The 17,240-nt window shown below is 27.2% G+C and overlaps 1 protein-coding gene across 3 annotated transcripts; it reads left to right on the top strand.

Annotated features, from left to right (window-relative positions):
• The first annotated feature begins 149 nt into the window (after nucleotides 1-149).
• LOC129967749 (coiled-coil domain-containing protein 85C-A-like) lies at nucleotides 150-9,203 on the top strand. Of its 3 annotated transcripts, none has more exons than XM_056081909.1 (9): nucleotides 150-228; nucleotides 726-978; nucleotides 1,190-1,441; nucleotides 2,769-2,985; nucleotides 6,341-6,414; nucleotides 7,117-7,188; nucleotides 7,412-7,465; nucleotides 7,881-7,982; nucleotides 8,609-9,203. In XM_056081909.1, the coding sequence occupies exons 2-9, from the start codon at nucleotides 823-825 to the stop codon at nucleotides 8,642-8,644; spliced, it is 963 nt and encodes a 320-aa protein (XP_055937884.1). In that variant the 5' UTR covers nucleotides 150-228; nucleotides 726-822; the 3' UTR covers nucleotides 8,645-9,203. The 3 variants fall into 3 exon arrangements, with proteins under 3 accessions (XP_055937884.1, XP_055937885.1, XP_055937883.1); XM_056081910.1 differs by having other exon boundaries at nucleotides 180-289; XM_056081908.1 differs by lacking the exon at nucleotides 150-228 and adding an exon at nucleotides 438-556.
• The last annotated feature ends 8,037 nt before the right edge of the window (nucleotides 9,204-17,240 follow it).

Below are 17,240 nucleotides of genomic sequence, written 5' to 3'. Positions count from 1 at the left end.
TAGTTTTTTGCAAATACAGCAAATATATTTTTCACGTTTATAACATTCAATGAACGAAAAATTAAATCTCTGCTGGTGGGTAAAGAAAAGTAAGGCAAAAATCTTTGTATCCGGTTCAGAATATCGCTGTAACTTTAACTGACTTAATTAAAATTCCAGAGCTAATGAAACAAAACCAGCAGACGAAATCATTTACGACTGTCAAATAAATCAAAACACTGATTATTGGTAAATATTTTCTAAATGATTTTTCTTCATGAAAGCGCACCCTTATAAAAATTTTAAAGGAGTAAATATAAATTCATCAATTTTTAAATAACTTGTTATTTGAAATATTTTTAGTGAAGGCGATTCTCTTGATTTATTTTTGCAGTTGTCAAAGTTTCTATCATCACAACTATTTTTATATATTTTCAACTAATTTCCTATTATTTTAAATCTCGAAAAGCTACTTGCTTGTAATTATTTATCCATCTTTTATATGGGTATTTTAAAACATTTCATATACCTTTCTTCTAAATTGAAATATTTCATATATTGATAAGAAAATCTACAGGTTAGCATGTTATTTATATAATTTAGCAGTTAGGTTTTGTTTTTGTTACATTTTCCGTATCATGAAGAATTAATGATAATGATCGATTTTCTATTTAATGGATTAATTTTCTTTTTCAGAATATTTCATATTTCAATTAAATATTAGTATTTTTTTTCTTGTTTTAAAGGGTACTTATTCCTGAACTTCGGGAAACTGTGAGAAAGGGTATTATACATTCCATTGCTTTTCAATTATGTGAGTGAAATTTGCTTTTTCTATACATTATGGCTACTGGAACAAACACTCGAATGAGCGACGAAGAATTGCTACGCCTGCCACCCCAAGAATTAGTTCGAAAGTTGCGAAGAGCAGAGGCTGAAAATATGAAGTTGATGATGAGCCATGGAGCACTTGTAAAGGACATTAACCAAAGAATGCAGGTAATTATCCAGATTAAAATTGTCTTGCCAGAAAAATATTTAAAATTACTTTCTTTTGTTATTTTAAACTTCTTTTATAATATATGAAAATTAGCATTTTTTTAAATAATATATTTAAAAATTTCATATGTACCTAAACTAGAAAATTTTTATATATACTAAAAATTTTTCCAATTTGGTTTCAAATTTTTCTTGATAATTTTTATTGCAGGCTCATTTGCAAGAAATCCGTAACTTGAATGAAATGAATCAAAGATTTCGCGATGACAATCAGGAATTAAGAGATTTGTGCTGCTTTTTGGATGATGATAGACAAAAAGGCCGTAAACTTGCTAGAGAATGGCAGCGATTTGGTCGTTATACAGCTAGTGTAATGAGGCAGGAAGTTGCATCTTATCAAAGTAAACTTCAAGAACTGGAGAATAAGCAACAAGAACTTATTCGAGATAACTTAGAATTAAAGGTTTTGTTATAAATATTTTTCTTTTAAACATTAAATTTTATTCAGAAACCTATTTTTAATATTTAAATTATTATTTTTTTAGCATTTTTACTGGTTTGAATTTGATAAATTTCTCCATTTAGATTTTATTAGTATAACCATTGTTTCTTATATTTCTGTGATTTTTTAAAAATATTATTCCAAAACAGTTATAAAGTAAAATATGTTTGAAAGTGTCATATTACCTTGTTGTAATTCTGTGGAATAAATAAATTATATAGTTTATATTGGCAATCAGAGCATTATAACTTGAACCTTTTTGAAAATTATTTACATCCACATTCAGACAAATCTAATATCATTAATTAAATTTCTGGTGAAATAAAGTTTTAACTCACATCCCCATATTATATATGATATTATCGATTTTAACTTCTGAATTACTCAAAAAATGCATTGTGTGATAGACAAATGAAGTATTTTATTGCATCTTTTTAAGTAGTATTGTTTTTAACCTTTGTGTGAATTAACTCAGATTTATTTAATTAATTTCAACTTTTATTTAATTTTATTTTGCCAAAATTAAATAATAGTATGGTTTATTGAAAGACCAAAAAAATTATTTTTATTGAAATATCTGTAAAAAATTTTCTTTCCTAAAAATTGGTAAGTTTTAATAGCTGTTGAAGGCTTAAAATACATATTCAGACAGACAAAATTGTTCATTTTATGATATTTGATAAAATGATATTTAATATGCTTTATGTCATTCTGTAATGCATATATAGATAATGAGGAAGTTACAAGGTATTTTAGATAGTTCTATTATTGATACATTTTAATTCTAGTATCATTAGTTGGTTTAAAAAGTTAATAAATAATAAAGACAAATTAATTGGTCAAATTAAATTACCATTCAGTTTTATAAAATTTTATAACTTCGTAAACTTTCTGCATTAATTGTTCAGCTATTTGTATGGAGATTTTCCTTATTGTTTTAGTACATAACAAAAATGTCAGCTTTTCCTTGACGTTCACATTGCTGCATAGTAGTTTTGAATGTTTAATGGAGGCTTTTCTGTAATCTGACATTCTCTGGTATTTGGGAGTAGAAGTTCATTTGAATTATTAATTTTCATAGTCTTAATAGGTAGTTGTATAAAATTTTAAATTGACCATCTGTATTCTAATAAATAAAAATAGTTATAAATACTTTGTTTCCAAATTATTTTATTATATACTTGCAGTTTATTCTTCACTAACAGTTAAATGTATTATATTTGAATTTTTGAAATGTAAACTATAAGCACATAAACATGTTTAAATAAATAATAATGCATTCTTTTAGAAACTCTGTCTGTGCTTGGATGAAGAAAGAAGTCGTAGTACTTGTAGTCAGTGTGGAGAGCCACTTAATTGTCGTCGGGATGATGGTGATGGCAGCAGTTCATCTACAAACAATGAAGAACTTGGACTTCTCTCACCAATTCATTCCTCTTTCTCCTCATATAGAATGGGACAGAATATGGACGATTCTGGCCAAAGACATCGTTCTGTTATTAATGGTTGGTTTTTTCTATTATCTAATCAAAAAAATTTTGTTTGTCCCTGGAACATTGGATATTATGCTGTTAATAATTAAATATCTATTTAAAATATATGTGTTAGAAAATTTTATTCTCTTAAAATTTAAAATAAAGTATTGCAGATAGATGTAGAACTGTCTGGATGATTTATAAGAATGTTTGCTTAGTGATTAATATGATAAATTTTATGCCTAAATTTTATCATGTAAATATGTATGTAATATTAATGGGCATCATTTTGAAAAATAGGCAGTAGAGCAGGGAATCTGATTATTGTTAATATTCATTCATTTAATTTCATTAGATATTTGCCAGCTTTTTTTTTCTTAAGTAATAAATAATTAATACTTTATAAATGTTATAATAACTTAAATGTTGTCTGAAACTTAATAACCTTATTTGGGGTACTAACAACATTAAAAACTGTTCATTTTCAGCACTCCTGATATAAGGTGTCTCAAAAGAACTGGATTATTATTTATTTTTTTAAAGAAATCTAACAGTTATTTTTCATTCTGAAAATTTTAATTAAAAAAAATTGTTAGATCTGTGGAGTTATATCAGCGGTTCTTAACCTATGGGTCGCGACCCAAAATTGGGTCGCGAAGCATATTTCTTGGGTCGCACTGAGTCGAACCAAAAAAGTTAGTAATACACCAAATTTCAGACATTTTAGAAATGGCGACTTGAATAAATATCAACAATCGTTTGGATGCACCAAGTAGTAGTGGTTTTATAAATTCTGCCAAACAATTGCCCTTGCTGTATTATTGCCCTTTTCAACAACATATATGTGTGAGGCTGGTTTTTGGGCTCTGTGTGTAATCAAAAACAATTACCGGAACAAGTTAAATCCTGAAATAGATATAAGGTGCTCCTTGACAAGCATTCAACCGAGGTTTGAAGATCTTTCAAAATATATTCAAGCACAAGGTTCTCATTAAAACTGTATGACTTGCATTTAAAAGACTTAACATATGTATTGATATTTCTTTTTTTTTTTTTTTAGGAATAAGTTAAAATGTCAATTATTTTCAAAAAGTTATAAATATATTTTAATTTGGTCAATAAAAATTATTAAAAACACTTGATTATTAATTAAATTTTCCTTGGATCGAAAAGTACTTTTGTTTATCTTTATTATTAAAAAAATAAATAAAAAATTTGTAAGTTAAAAAAAATCATCATCATAGGATTGAAGATTTTTTAAAAATACGATCTAAAATAAAGCAATGAAAAAATTTTGACTTTTGTTTGGGTCGCGACATGAACCTATTTCTCTAATTTAGGTCGCGGCTTAAAAAGGTTAAGAACCACTGAGTTATATGAATGTATTTTTCTTGTGATTTCTGATCTTTCTTCTCTTGAGTAATGCCAGTGAGTTCAGAGATCAGTATTCCTCACATGATCAGTATTTTCCATCAGTTTAGGAAAATACTGATCAAAAAAATAATTTCTATTCAGTGTTAATTTTATGTATTCCTAGAATGAATTGAGTTTTTTTTTTAATGACTTCAACTTGTTGTTGCTTTTTTGCATGCAGTTGCTTCTTATTTTGTTTACTATATTTTAGTTTTATTATTTGTAGATTATTTAAATATTTTTCTTCAAGTAATTTTTGTGCAGAAGTTTTAGAATATTTTATAATATGTTAGAAAGATAATATTTAAATCATTGCTGACTTTGAAAGTGAATACACTTAATAGATTAAGACTTGCAAAAATTGAAATAAAACAATAAACATTACTAAATAATTAAGAATATCAACAACATCAGGCTTAATATCATCTGTTTTTGGAGGAACAGATGAAATTTCTACCAATGACATAAATAAAAGAAATTTAGAATTGATTTCTTGATTTTTTAAAACACTTTACTCTTTTTTATTTCTTTCTTAAAAAAGAAAATTATTGAGATTGAGTGTGAAGATATTGCACTTTCTTAACAATTTGAATAAGCTAGAGACTTGTTTTTACTAACAAAATCTAAAGTTTGTATAACTTTATTAGTAAGAAAACTACTAAAAGAATTAGCAAAATTTCTATAAAAGGGGGGGGGGGATCTTTTTTATAGTTAATGAAATTTGCAGATTTTTTCATCTTGCATTTGTTTCATATATTCTTAATTTTTTCTTTCAAGGATTTGATAATTAAAAAAAATTTGATATATTTTTTTTTTAAATATAACTAACTATAGTGCAATATAATACAGTAGTTTTAAATATGCACTGAAAGTATTAAAGTTAGATTATGCATGAGAAACACAGAAAAATATTTTAAATAAGCTTATCTTGATGTTTTTGAAAAATATTTATCAATTACTGGTGATATTACATATTTAGCCGGCATCCTGGCATAGGAGTAGAGAGTCTTCCCCGTGATCTCCATCCCAGTTTGGGCATGGTTGTTCTTCTTCTGTGTTCTATCTGTGAGGTGTGTGAATGTGCCTCCCTGTCAGAAGGGGTTGTGCAAGCGAATGTAATGCATGAAGTAGCTAAGTTGTATTCTTGGCCCTAGTTGACGCTGCTGAAAAGGCAAGAAACACTCACTCGGCTTAAATCACTGACAGATCTGTTAGCAGGTTTATAAAGTGCCATAAGTAACAAAAATAACATCTTTACACTTGCATAAATCTGGATACTTTTTCTTTCCTGCATAGTGAGTTTCAAAGTAACACAATAAATTACTATGTTAATATTGTTTCGATATGCATCTGGTAACTTACAAAGAAAGATTTTTTTTTTTGTAGCTCTAGTTAAGATTTATTTCAATGTATTAATATGTTTTTGTTTGTAAATAATTTCATAAGAATCTTTCACGTTCTCAAAATGGTTTCTGAAATCAATGTAAGAAACACTGTCATTATTAATTAATGTTGAAGTTTAATATCTGATGGTTGTATTTAATTATTACTCATATGGGGTGACAATACTTCAGATGAACTGCTCAAGCAACCAACAGTATATTTGTTTACGTTTATCTCATGTTTTTTATTACATGACATTCTTATTTTATTGCAAAATTTCTTGTGTAATGAAACTCTTATCAAATTGAAGATACTCTTTGCACTTCATATAACCTGTTAATATGTTTAGAGTTATCTCTAGTTTAGTATCAATAAAATAAAATCCAAGCATGTGATGAAAGGTCAATGTTCCCTTTGCAAATTGTTTCTATCAATTTTATGTTAATATGATGTTTATTTTAATTTTATCATTCCCTTATAATTTGTTTTTATGAATTGAATAGAAACAAGTGTTTGTTCTATATAATTTTCTGCATTTTTTTTATAATGCTTCTGTATTTATCTTAATTTTTTTTCTGATATATTTTAGCTCAAGTTCTGCAATATATTAAAAGCTTAGAGAGAAAAATTCAAGAATTAGAGGAAGAAAAATTTAGAGATATGGTAAGCTAACCAAGTCTTTATTTTACTATAAGAAATTTACTTTATTATGAGAAAAGCCTTTGTTTTTATATATATATTAGTAGAAATTCTTAAGAAAATTCTATATATGATAATATTTTAAATTTTATAGTTATATTTGGTTTAATACTGATTTCAAATACATATATACAGTTAAATAAAAATTATGAAAAGCAATTAATTACTCTATTCTTGTAATAATTATTTATTATAGATTTTTGTTTAACTTACAAAATTCAATGTTAAAATATCATTTTGTTATTTCTATTTGCTATTTTAAATTTTTAATCTGACTTAAATTATTCTCAGTATACTTGTATTTTTATATAAGGAAAAAAAATCTTTAATAAAATTATTAATCTTTATTAAAATTTTATTGTTTTTTTCTTTTTTAAGATCTTACCTCATTCAATCTTTGTTTTTAACTCCTTTGTTATTTTATTTCTTTGAATTTTGCCTTTATGTGTTCTTTAACCTTTAATAAAAAATAATCAGAAATATAAATTTCTGGAATAATTTTGTTTACATATTATTTTAATTATGATCACAAAATTTGGTACATGCATATATAAACCCTTCCATTAAGAAAATATATAATTTTTCTAGATTCATTTTAAAATTAGATATATTCCTGAAACCCAAAATATTTTGTTAAATTCCAACTCAATTATGTCCCGTTTTTAGAAGAACAAAATGAATCATGGTTTTTATGGCAAAAACAGCTGGACTGATGCTAATTCAAGGGATCCTTTAAAGGTATTTAAATGTTTTTTATAGGGATGAATTTAAGTTAATTGTTAAGCTTTTATTGACAATCTTTATACTCTGTACTTAGCAAACATAATTTTTGGCTTTTTGACAATATTTTTAATTATATTAAAATATAATAAGAAATTTATTATAAAATTTTGATATTGGTATAATATTTTTATTTATTTTTTTTATAATTCAAAATTAATTGATATGCTTTATATTTTAGCTCAATGATAATATGTCGATATCAAAACCTGAGGCTGTTGTTCATGCCATGAAAGTAAGCTTTACAATATAAATTGCATGATTATATTTTAAATGTTGTTGAAATTTAAACCTTATAGAATGAGTTGTAATATTTCTGATAGTAAATTACCATTAACATAAACAATAAAATTAGCACTTAATTTCAAAGTTATGTTACAAGTTATAATTCATACTTCTAAATTATCTAGCAATTCTAATTGAAATAGTATTTTTATAAAAAAATGTTATTAAATTTATGTAATGGTAAAATAATGGTTTAAACTAGGATTCCAAAACCATTAATATAATACTACCATAAGAAGCTACTAGGATTTTTATTTTACATCATTTATTAATTAAAAAAATTAGATATTTATTATCTGAATACATATTTATTTCTAATGATGGGAAAAAGCATTTATCTATCCTTTTATTGTGTGTATGTGTAGGTGTTAGAGGTTCATGAACAAATGGAAAAAAGTCTGGAAAGTGATTTAGAGTCTGAAGAATTGGCTGAAGGTGAAAGGGCACTTGTTCGTGAAATGTGCAATGTAAGAAACAATTTGGAATGCTTTTTAAATTATTTGTATTTGCCAGCATTTTAATATGGAATTCAAGATTAATGATTTTTTATTTAAATATTGTAAAGAATTTAATATTTAGATATTATAGGTAATCATTCATTATAGTGAATGCTCTGTTTTATTATAGTAAATGATTTTTCAATAATGATTTGTGTAAAAATTTTTGAGCCAATAACTGTTTAAAAATAAATTGTTGAGATTATTTATAACTTGATTATATGTTTTTAAATTGTTGCATTTCTCAATATGTTTTTATCTTATGGTATATTGCTAACAATTTCCCCATGTTATTGCTGTTGGTGCAGAATATTCAGCAGAAATCTTTTGTCTGAGATTTTTTATTAATTCTTTGTTTTGGAAATGTAAAAAAATTATTTACTTAATTAGTGTATATCAGCACCTATATTCAGTAATATATATATATAAGAAAATAAGTAATATTTCTAAACGAAAAAGTTTATTTTTATCTTAATACTTAAGAAATACAAACAATAAAAGAAGTTAAAAATATACTGAGAAAGATATAGTATTTCAGTTATGTATTTTTTTATAATGATTGAAAATTCATATAATTCAATCTTTTCCCTAAACAGGTGGCATGGCGAAAACTTGAAGATGGTCCTTCTTGAATTTGTAACATGCCATGCATGAAACTGCATTCCGTCCAACTTTATTATTTTTATATGCAATATTTCAGTATATTGCTTGTTATATCTTTTGTTGAAATTTTTTTGATAATATCTCTGAAACATTGCCATTCAAAGAACCGTATTTTAAGATAATTTTGAGGAAGGTTTGAAGTTTTTAAGATATTTTATATTTTCTTGCATAAAATGAAAAAAATGATATAAATTCCTCATTTTTTATTAAAAAGGCTTTAAAACTATTTGCATTTTCAAAATATTGCATTATTATTTTATCACTACTGACAAATGATTTTAAATTGAAAAGGCAATGGAAAAATGTGATGTTTTTTTTTAAAGACAGAGGGGAAAAAAAAAAAAAAAAGACTAAACATGGTAAATGTTTTTATACATTTATGTATTTTGCTCAAGATTCAGGTTTTTAATGGACTTTTAATGGAGAAAAGATTGTACATAAGTGGTATCTTATTTAATTTTTTAAGTGTAACATTTTTTTTTATAATGCTCTTATTTTATGGATTCTTTAAAATTTACTTTTTCATTAAATAGTCACCATTTGAATTGATGTTCTATAAAAAAGGATGTTTTTCTAAAATATTTATTTGTTATAGCATATATTTTTATTTGTTAAGATACATTAATCTATCAGATTTGTTTTATTAATTTCTCTCAAATCTGTACAAATACATTATTTGCAGTCGACGACTTATAAATAATTGCATTATAAAATAGTATTAAAGCTATATGTTTCATTATTATGGATAATTTTGGTACCAATTTATATTTTTTCAGAAATGTTAATTACTACTGTGTTAAAAAATTCTGTTACTGTAATCTATCAATTTAAATTTTATGATTACTAAAATTTAATTATTCAAGTATGCTTTTAAAAGTGTTCTATATTCCTGTTATTTACAAGTAGAAATTCAGTATTCATTATTTGAAAATCTTTACTTTTTCTTTACAAATTGATTGAATGCATTTTCTTAAATGAATTAGGATATCATTTTTGAAGTAGCTTTTACAAAAGGATATCTTGGATTGCTTACTAAAAATTAGTTACAATTAAATATTTTTTAATTCTAAAATTTTTTTTTAAAATTATAGAATAAGATATTTTTTAAAAATAAAATGGGAGGAGGGGAAACTATTTAAGAATTTTAAAAATCCTCTTTTGTTATGTAACTCATAGAATCTTTGTATATATCAAAAGTTGTAAATATCTGTATAGTTTAGTAAGCTGTTATTTTGTTGCTGCATGTTTTTTCATTCATCGATATTACGTTTATATGAGTGTATTCTTTATCACAAAAATATTTTATGGGTTTTTTTTGTCTTTATTATTATTATTATTTGAATATTTATCTGAGAGGAAGTTAAATTTATGTAGTATATCATATCATGAAGCCTAACTTCTCACATTTATATTCTGTGAGAATAGTATTTAATTGTGCATTTATAATTTTTTTTCAAATGAATGAAATTTTAAATATTATACAGTTTATAATATCTGGAAGACCAAACTTCTCTCGGCGTTTTTTTTGTTTTGTTGTTGTTTTGTTTTTTGGTAAAATTGTGTTTTTTCGGAGAAAATATTTAGATACAAATCGCAATTTTCATTTTTATCTACATATGAACTGTCATTTAAATAAAAAAAGATTGAACTTAGTTTAACATGTATTCTAATTCGAAACATCTGCTATATTACAGCATTCGTTTTACAGTTTATCTATCATTACTTATATTTTTGAGCTTACACTCAGTTTTACCATGGTGAAATCGGGTTCAAGATGGTGCTTTCTGACATTATCGGCATCAGAGCAGATAGAAAAATGCTCTAATAGTTAGCTATAAAGAAAAATTATTATTATCTTTGTAAAATCGCGTTTTTCCAGAGGAGACACCTGATAAAAAAAACTTTAAAAAAGCAAAATATTAAATATAAATGCATTAGTAAAAAAAAAAATAAAGTAAAAAGTGTGGTTCAAACCTAGGACCCACAGCATATGCATCATTGATGTTGATCTGACCACTATACTGCCCTACCCACACTTTGAAGTGGAAGTTGAATATATTTATTCTAATAGTTAGTTATGAAAAAATATTTTTTTTTTCTGTGTAAAATCGCATTTTTCAAGAAAGACACTTGGATAGATGAATTTAAAAAGTAAAATCTTATCTAATTATAAAATATGATCTAAATCGTTATAACTGTTTTCGAGATAAGCAAAATAAATAAATTTGCATATATATACATGCTTGTTTAAAGTTTTAATACTTTTCGTGAGAGCTATTTTACTGTCTCATGATTTTTATGAGAAATCATAGAATTCATGACGGAATCATAAATGTAATTTATACCAGCAGCACTGGAAGCTCCATTTATGTTACAGCTTAATAGAAAATTCAGCTTTCTTTATTGTATAGTAATAAAAGAAGTTCTAAACAGTTAAATTTGCTCTAGATGCTGTTATGATTCATATCTTAACATATGAAATTTTAAATGATGTATTCTTAAGAAAAAATAATCAGTGGAATATAGTTTTTTACCCCATTGAGCATTTTCCTTACAAAAATATTTTGAATATTAGTAATAATTTTCTGGAATAAAAGGGGGGAAGGCAATATTCTACTTTGCCAAATGCTCTGCTTGTATTAATTTTAGATTATATACTCTTATTATTACAAAAATATTTCATTTAAAAACTTGTTAACATTTTTTATTTTGAAGTTTATATGACACAGTATTATTAATATATTTTTAAAATGCAAATATTTTAGCTTGAATTTACTTATTTGGTCTTGAAAGATTGTAATAAATTGAATAATTAAAGTACATATCTCTGTTTTAATGGTGAGGCATATGATTTAATTTTTCTTAATTTGTAAATTTCAAAATTCATTACTCCTTTGTTGTTTTTTTAAATAAATTTTACTCTTTGCTCTGTTAGTAAAATATTTTATAGCTCTGTTGTGTTGCTTGATATTCTGAATGCTTTGGGAGTGCTATGCAATGCTATATTTTTATTACAGTTATTTCTTTTCAATTATGCAATGGTACGACTTTATGTTTATCTATTTTTATAATTAAAAAAATTAATTACATGTAAAAATATTACTCATTATTAACCGTTTTTTCATGCAGTTCAGTTTCTGCAATTATTGGTTGTGCAGATGGAGTATTATTATGTATAATATCTACTGTAAATTATATTATATAGATTCTAACTTTGTCATTTGAGAACTGGCAGTTTGGTATTCAATGCTATTGATGACTCAGGAATTGGTTCTCAAGGGTTTAGACTTTATTTACTAATTTAGTTCTCGTAAAATATAATATTACAATTAAAGCAGTATTTAAAACATTGAATAAGTGCATGTAACCTAGCTCATCTTTTTATACCGTCCAGGGGGTTGTTCTGTAGCTATTAGCTATCTGGAGGAAGATAGAATCTTATCATCATCCTTATATATGTGAATTATTAAAAGCCGAAATATATTCTTAATATTCTTATATTTTTTTTTCATTTGATTTAAAAGATTTCTTTAAAAAATCATGATCTTTTAAAGTTTGCTATTTTAATTATTTGAAATATTAGTAACATCCCAAGTTTTAGTTTTTGGGCTAGCAATAATCATTTTTATCACCTGCAAAATGGATTGTATCTGAAATAGAAAGTAATAATATTAAAAAAATTTTTAATTTAAAAATATTGATTGCATATCCTATTTACATACCTGATAGAAAGTTTTGTTAAATTAAGACACATAGAAAATTTAGCCATGAAATATCAAAGAGACACAGTGAAATAAAATTATTTTTTAATTTGGAAGTTTTGAAAGAAACTTTTGCATACTTATTAAGAACACCCCCATCATTTATATGTAGGCATATTTTTAATACTTAAAAAGTTTTTATGTTAAATATATCTATATTTTATACTGAATTGTATTGTTTTATTTCACTTTACATTTTATATATTAGCGTATTTAAAATATTAAAAAAAAAAAAAAAGATATCTGTTACAAGCATTTGTTATCAATAAAATTTTTTTTTATTATTTTCGGATCTTTTGTTGTTGAAATTTTAATTTAATTTAATTTTTTTTTCTCATATATAAGACGTAATATCCTACAAAAATATATGACCACGGTGGTCTGGTGGTAAGGTCTCGGCTTCGGAACAAGAGGGTTTGAAGTTCGAGATCCGATTCTACCGAAGAACTGTCGTGTAAGCGGCTCTGGTGCACGTTAAATCCTTCAGGGCCAAACGTCCTAGTGTGGTGTGGAAGTTTGGAGAGACGGTGTTGCTACCTCAGGTGTTGCCCTAGTCATCAGACCGCGGTTCAAAATTACGAGGTCCGAACCAGAATAGCCCTAGTATTGCTTTCAAACGAGAAGTTAATATAACTTAACTAAACTAAACCTACAAAAATATGATCTTGAGAGATTTTGATGAATCTCCATGTTTTAGATCTTGAATCCAAAAGAAAAGGGATTATTTAGGAATACAATAAATAGAACTAATTAAACGTAGGATATTTGGCTTATGATTTTGGCATTAAAATTGTAGATCTCTATCGATTTTGAACGAAAATACGTCTGTGAGAAGTTTTTCCGCCTCTGTGTATGTGAACTTAATGTCTCAAAAATGCATTTGATTAGAAGTATAAAATTGGGCAAATGATTTTACATCATATGTAAATGTGTATGGGATTTTGGAACCGTTCTGTAAATTGAGTTGATTGCTTGTCTGTTTAGGCATACACTGAGGGGATAAAAGTCATGAGATAACAATATGCAAATATACAGATAACAGTAGCATCGCGTACAAAATGTACTAATGGGCAGAGCTTTCATTTGTATTCAATCTATTCGTGTGAAGAGGTTTATTTTCACACGAATCGCTTGAATGTACGACGAATATTAATAAACTTTGAAAGCAGAATAGTAGTTGGAATTAGACACATGAAACATTCTATTTCGGAAATCATCAGGGAATTCAATATTTTGAGGTCTACAGTTTCAAGAGTGGGCGGAAAATACCTAATTTAAGACATAACTTCCCACCATGGACAGCGCAATGGCCGACCGCCTGCACTTAATGATCGAGACCAGCGGCAAGCAGCACTGCGCGAAATAACTGCAGGAATTAATGTGAGTTGTACGACGGGCGTGTCCGTTGCGATAATGCGGCGAAATTTCGATTTAATGTGCTATTATAGCAGAAGATCGACTCGAGTACCTTTACTAACAGCACGACATTGCCTGCAATGCCTCTCCTGGGCTCGTGATCATATCGGTTGGACCCTAGACGATTTGAAAACTTTGTCTTAGTCAGATGAGTTACGATTTCAGTTGAAAAGAGCGAATAGTAGGGTTCGAGTGTGGCGCAGAGTCCACGAAGGGATTGACCCAAGTTGTCAACAAGGCACTATGCAAACTGGTGGTGGCTCCATAATAGTATAGGCTGTTTTTACATGGAATGAACTGGATCTTCTGGTTGAATTAATTGATCAATTGAACCGATTATTGACCAGAAATGGTTATATTCAGCTACTTGGAGACCACTTGCAGCCATTCATGGACTTCATGCACCCAAATAATGAAATTTTTATGGATGACAATATATGCCATGTCATCGGGCTACAACTATTCACAGTTGATGTGAAGAATATTCTGGAGAATTCCAGCGAATAATTTGATCACCTAAATCGCCTGACATGAATCCCATCTAACATTTATGGGACATAACCGAAAGAACAGTTCTTGCACAAAATCCTGCATCTACAACATTTTCGTAATTATGGATATCTATAGACGCAGAATGGCTCAATATTTCTTCAAGGGATTTCCAACGACTTATAGAGTCCATGTCATGACGAATTGCTGAATTTCGCTGTGCAAAAGAGGGTCCGATACGTTATTAGGAGGTATCCCATGATTTTTGACATCTCTGTGTATGTGAATGCTATTTTCAAGATTTTACTTGAATATTGGTACGTGATAATTACATCAAAATTGAGATGTGTAAATTTTTTTTATCTAGATTAGTCAAGTAGAGAAGGTATTAGTCCCAAACGCATGGTCAGTTATTCTCACTTTGCTATGAAGCTTAAATTCAAAACGCACCATATGCGATAAAATTCGGTGTTTGAATTTCAAGACAATCCAGAAATTTCTTAGTGAAGAAGTGATAAAGAAATAAAACTACTATCATTGAAAGTTTTTTATTTTTTAATTATAAAGGGTGTAAAATTTTTTTTTTTTTTTTTTTTTTTTTTTGCGCGCTAATAGGTTCCGAAGTAATTGAGGCAAACATTAAAATTTCGATTCATTTTCAATCGAAAATCTCATTAAGATGCTGAAACATACTTCTAATTGAATATCTAATACTAAGAAACAATTCGTGCTTCTCTGGGTAATTTTTCCACTTGGAATCTTGTCATGTGTTTTAGGAAAGAGGTATTTAAGGAAATTTTTTACATTTGTGCCAATTTAAATAAATATAAAACCTTATATAGGTTTTAAACACACAGAATATTTTATTATTTATTACTATCTTTAAAATGGTATTAGTTTCCATGTACAATGTGCGACCTCAGAATAAATCTGGTAACTTTATTACGTGAATGTACGAGACTGCTGTTGTATAATCCTCTCTTTTTCTTTGAACAATTTCGGAATTTGAAAATCGTTGTCTATTAAAAACATTTCTCATCTTAGAAAAAAGGCATTAAAAGTGAGATCAGACAAACAATCATTTTCCTGAAGTATTGGAGTGTGATGTTTTGATATCCAAAAGGTGTGAAATGATGCCTTATCGTAATGGAATTTACCTGTTTAGGCTTTCCTTGTGACTTGAATTTTTGAATGCCTATAAATACGAATTACACAGATTAAACTGGAAGAAATCTGCATTGTACGCATGCTTATTTTGTCACTCATGTGATAATAGTTTCACTTATTCAGCAAAAAATGACATAATTCATTTAAACTTGAAAAATATTTAAAAAGTTGCGAAACCTTTTGAACTTGATAATATATTGTGGTAGCAAAATAGTGATGTCAAATAACTTTCTATTTCCCAAATTCTTGGTCTTGTTAAACGTTTTTTAAAGTTTACGGGTTCTATTTTGACTATGAGAATAACAGTTTATGCTAGGTTCCCGCGTCAGGCTAAATGGCAATAAACTAACTGATACCGCGACCATAACTGCTTGTGCTCAAATATGTATGGTGACAAAGCACTCATTTATCTCTTCAGTTAAAAAAGAAAAAGGAAAATAAATACGCTTTGGAAAGTTCTATCAAACCGTGCTGATACTGTGGTAGAGGCCCTCTCTATCTCCACAAATTTCCCAACAACATTTACGATGTCTTCGTGATATCACCCAGCTTCCAGAATAATAAACCAGCGGAAGTGGTCTCTTCAAAACTACTCAATACTCTCTAAGGAACTTGTCATGTAGAGAACGCCTTACATGGTATCGGCGTACAATAGCTACGAAATATTCACTTTTAGCATGAGTTTATTGTATCATACGTGGTAATCTGGTAATTAATCCCTGGCATGCTTTAATAGTATCCAAAAACCCAATTTGTGTTTTAGATACATTTTCCTCAACTGATTGATAAAAAAATTTCACACAAAACTGCACTTGTATACACAAAATCCTATACTAAATCTGATACATATAAATCTATGTTTTTTTTTTTTTAATTATCGTGTTTACTCGTTTCTGAAAGTACAGACCGACAGACAATCAATCAAATTTGATAGGCGTCTACACTATAGATGTTAAATCTGTGTACCGAATTCTATCTATCTAGCCCTATTCTTTTTGTAATTATAATGTTAACTTTTATTCGGACATACAGACTTCCTCTGAACAGATTTTACATAAAACTTGATAGAAATTTACAAATTTGGTGTAAAGACCGTGTACCAAAAGTCAACCGTCTAGTTCAAAGTATTTTTGAGTTATCTTTGTCACAGAGAGACAGATGGTCATTTTCTGAAGATGTGTTTTACGAAATCAGAGAGATCTAAGACTCGGAGATTCGTCAAAATCTCCAGTTCGAATTTTCTGACGATTGCTTTACTTTCTCTATACTACGTATACGAGAAAGTAAAAACATCATGGAGACATCTTGTGCTAATATTGATGGAAATTCTTCTTCAATTCAAGAGTAAACTAACTATAAAAAAACCGATGATTTCGCTATGATTTATTAGCTGAAACAATAATGTGCTTACTTTCCTTCAGGACTGGAAAGTCTTCGAAATGCTATTGGTGTAAATCAGACCATGCATCTCCTCCCTGATCACCAGAGACAACGTTTTAAAAGATTTTCCATTGACTTGTTAGAAGTTTCTGGATTTATAGAGATGCTTTAACAAATCTATATTTTCTAGTATTAGTAGTAACAACAAAGTTTATATTTTTTTATGTCTATGGAGATTAATCTATTTTTAATGACTTTTTGATGAATGATTAAGATACAAGAATTAAGATACAAGACAGATCAAAGCAGAGTGATTGAAAACATTCATCTTGTATAAATAAATAAACAAGCA

The sequence above is a fragment of the Argiope bruennichi genome, chromosome 1 (genome assembly GCF_947563725.1).
Source record: "Argiope bruennichi chromosome 1, qqArgBrue1.1, whole genome shotgun sequence".
Classification (NCBI taxonomy): Eukaryota; Metazoa; Arthropoda; class Arachnida; order Araneae; family Araneidae; genus Argiope; species Argiope bruennichi.
This window is presented reverse-complemented; position numbering and strand designations above follow the sequence as displayed.

Excerpts from the sequence above, each read along its gene's own strand:
- LOC129967749 (XM_056081909.1), top strand. The coding sequence starts at position 823 with ATGGCTACTGGAACAAACACTCGAATGAGCGACGAAGAATTGCTACGC. Across the intron at positions 979-1,189 it reads ACATTAACCAAAGAATGCAG|GCTCATTTGCAAGAAATCCG; the intron begins GTAATTATCCAG and ends TTTTTATTGCAG. Across the intron at positions 1,442-2,768 it reads GAGATAACTTAGAATTAAAG|AAACTCTGTCTGTGCTTGGA; the intron begins GTTTTGTTATAA and ends GCATTCTTTTAG.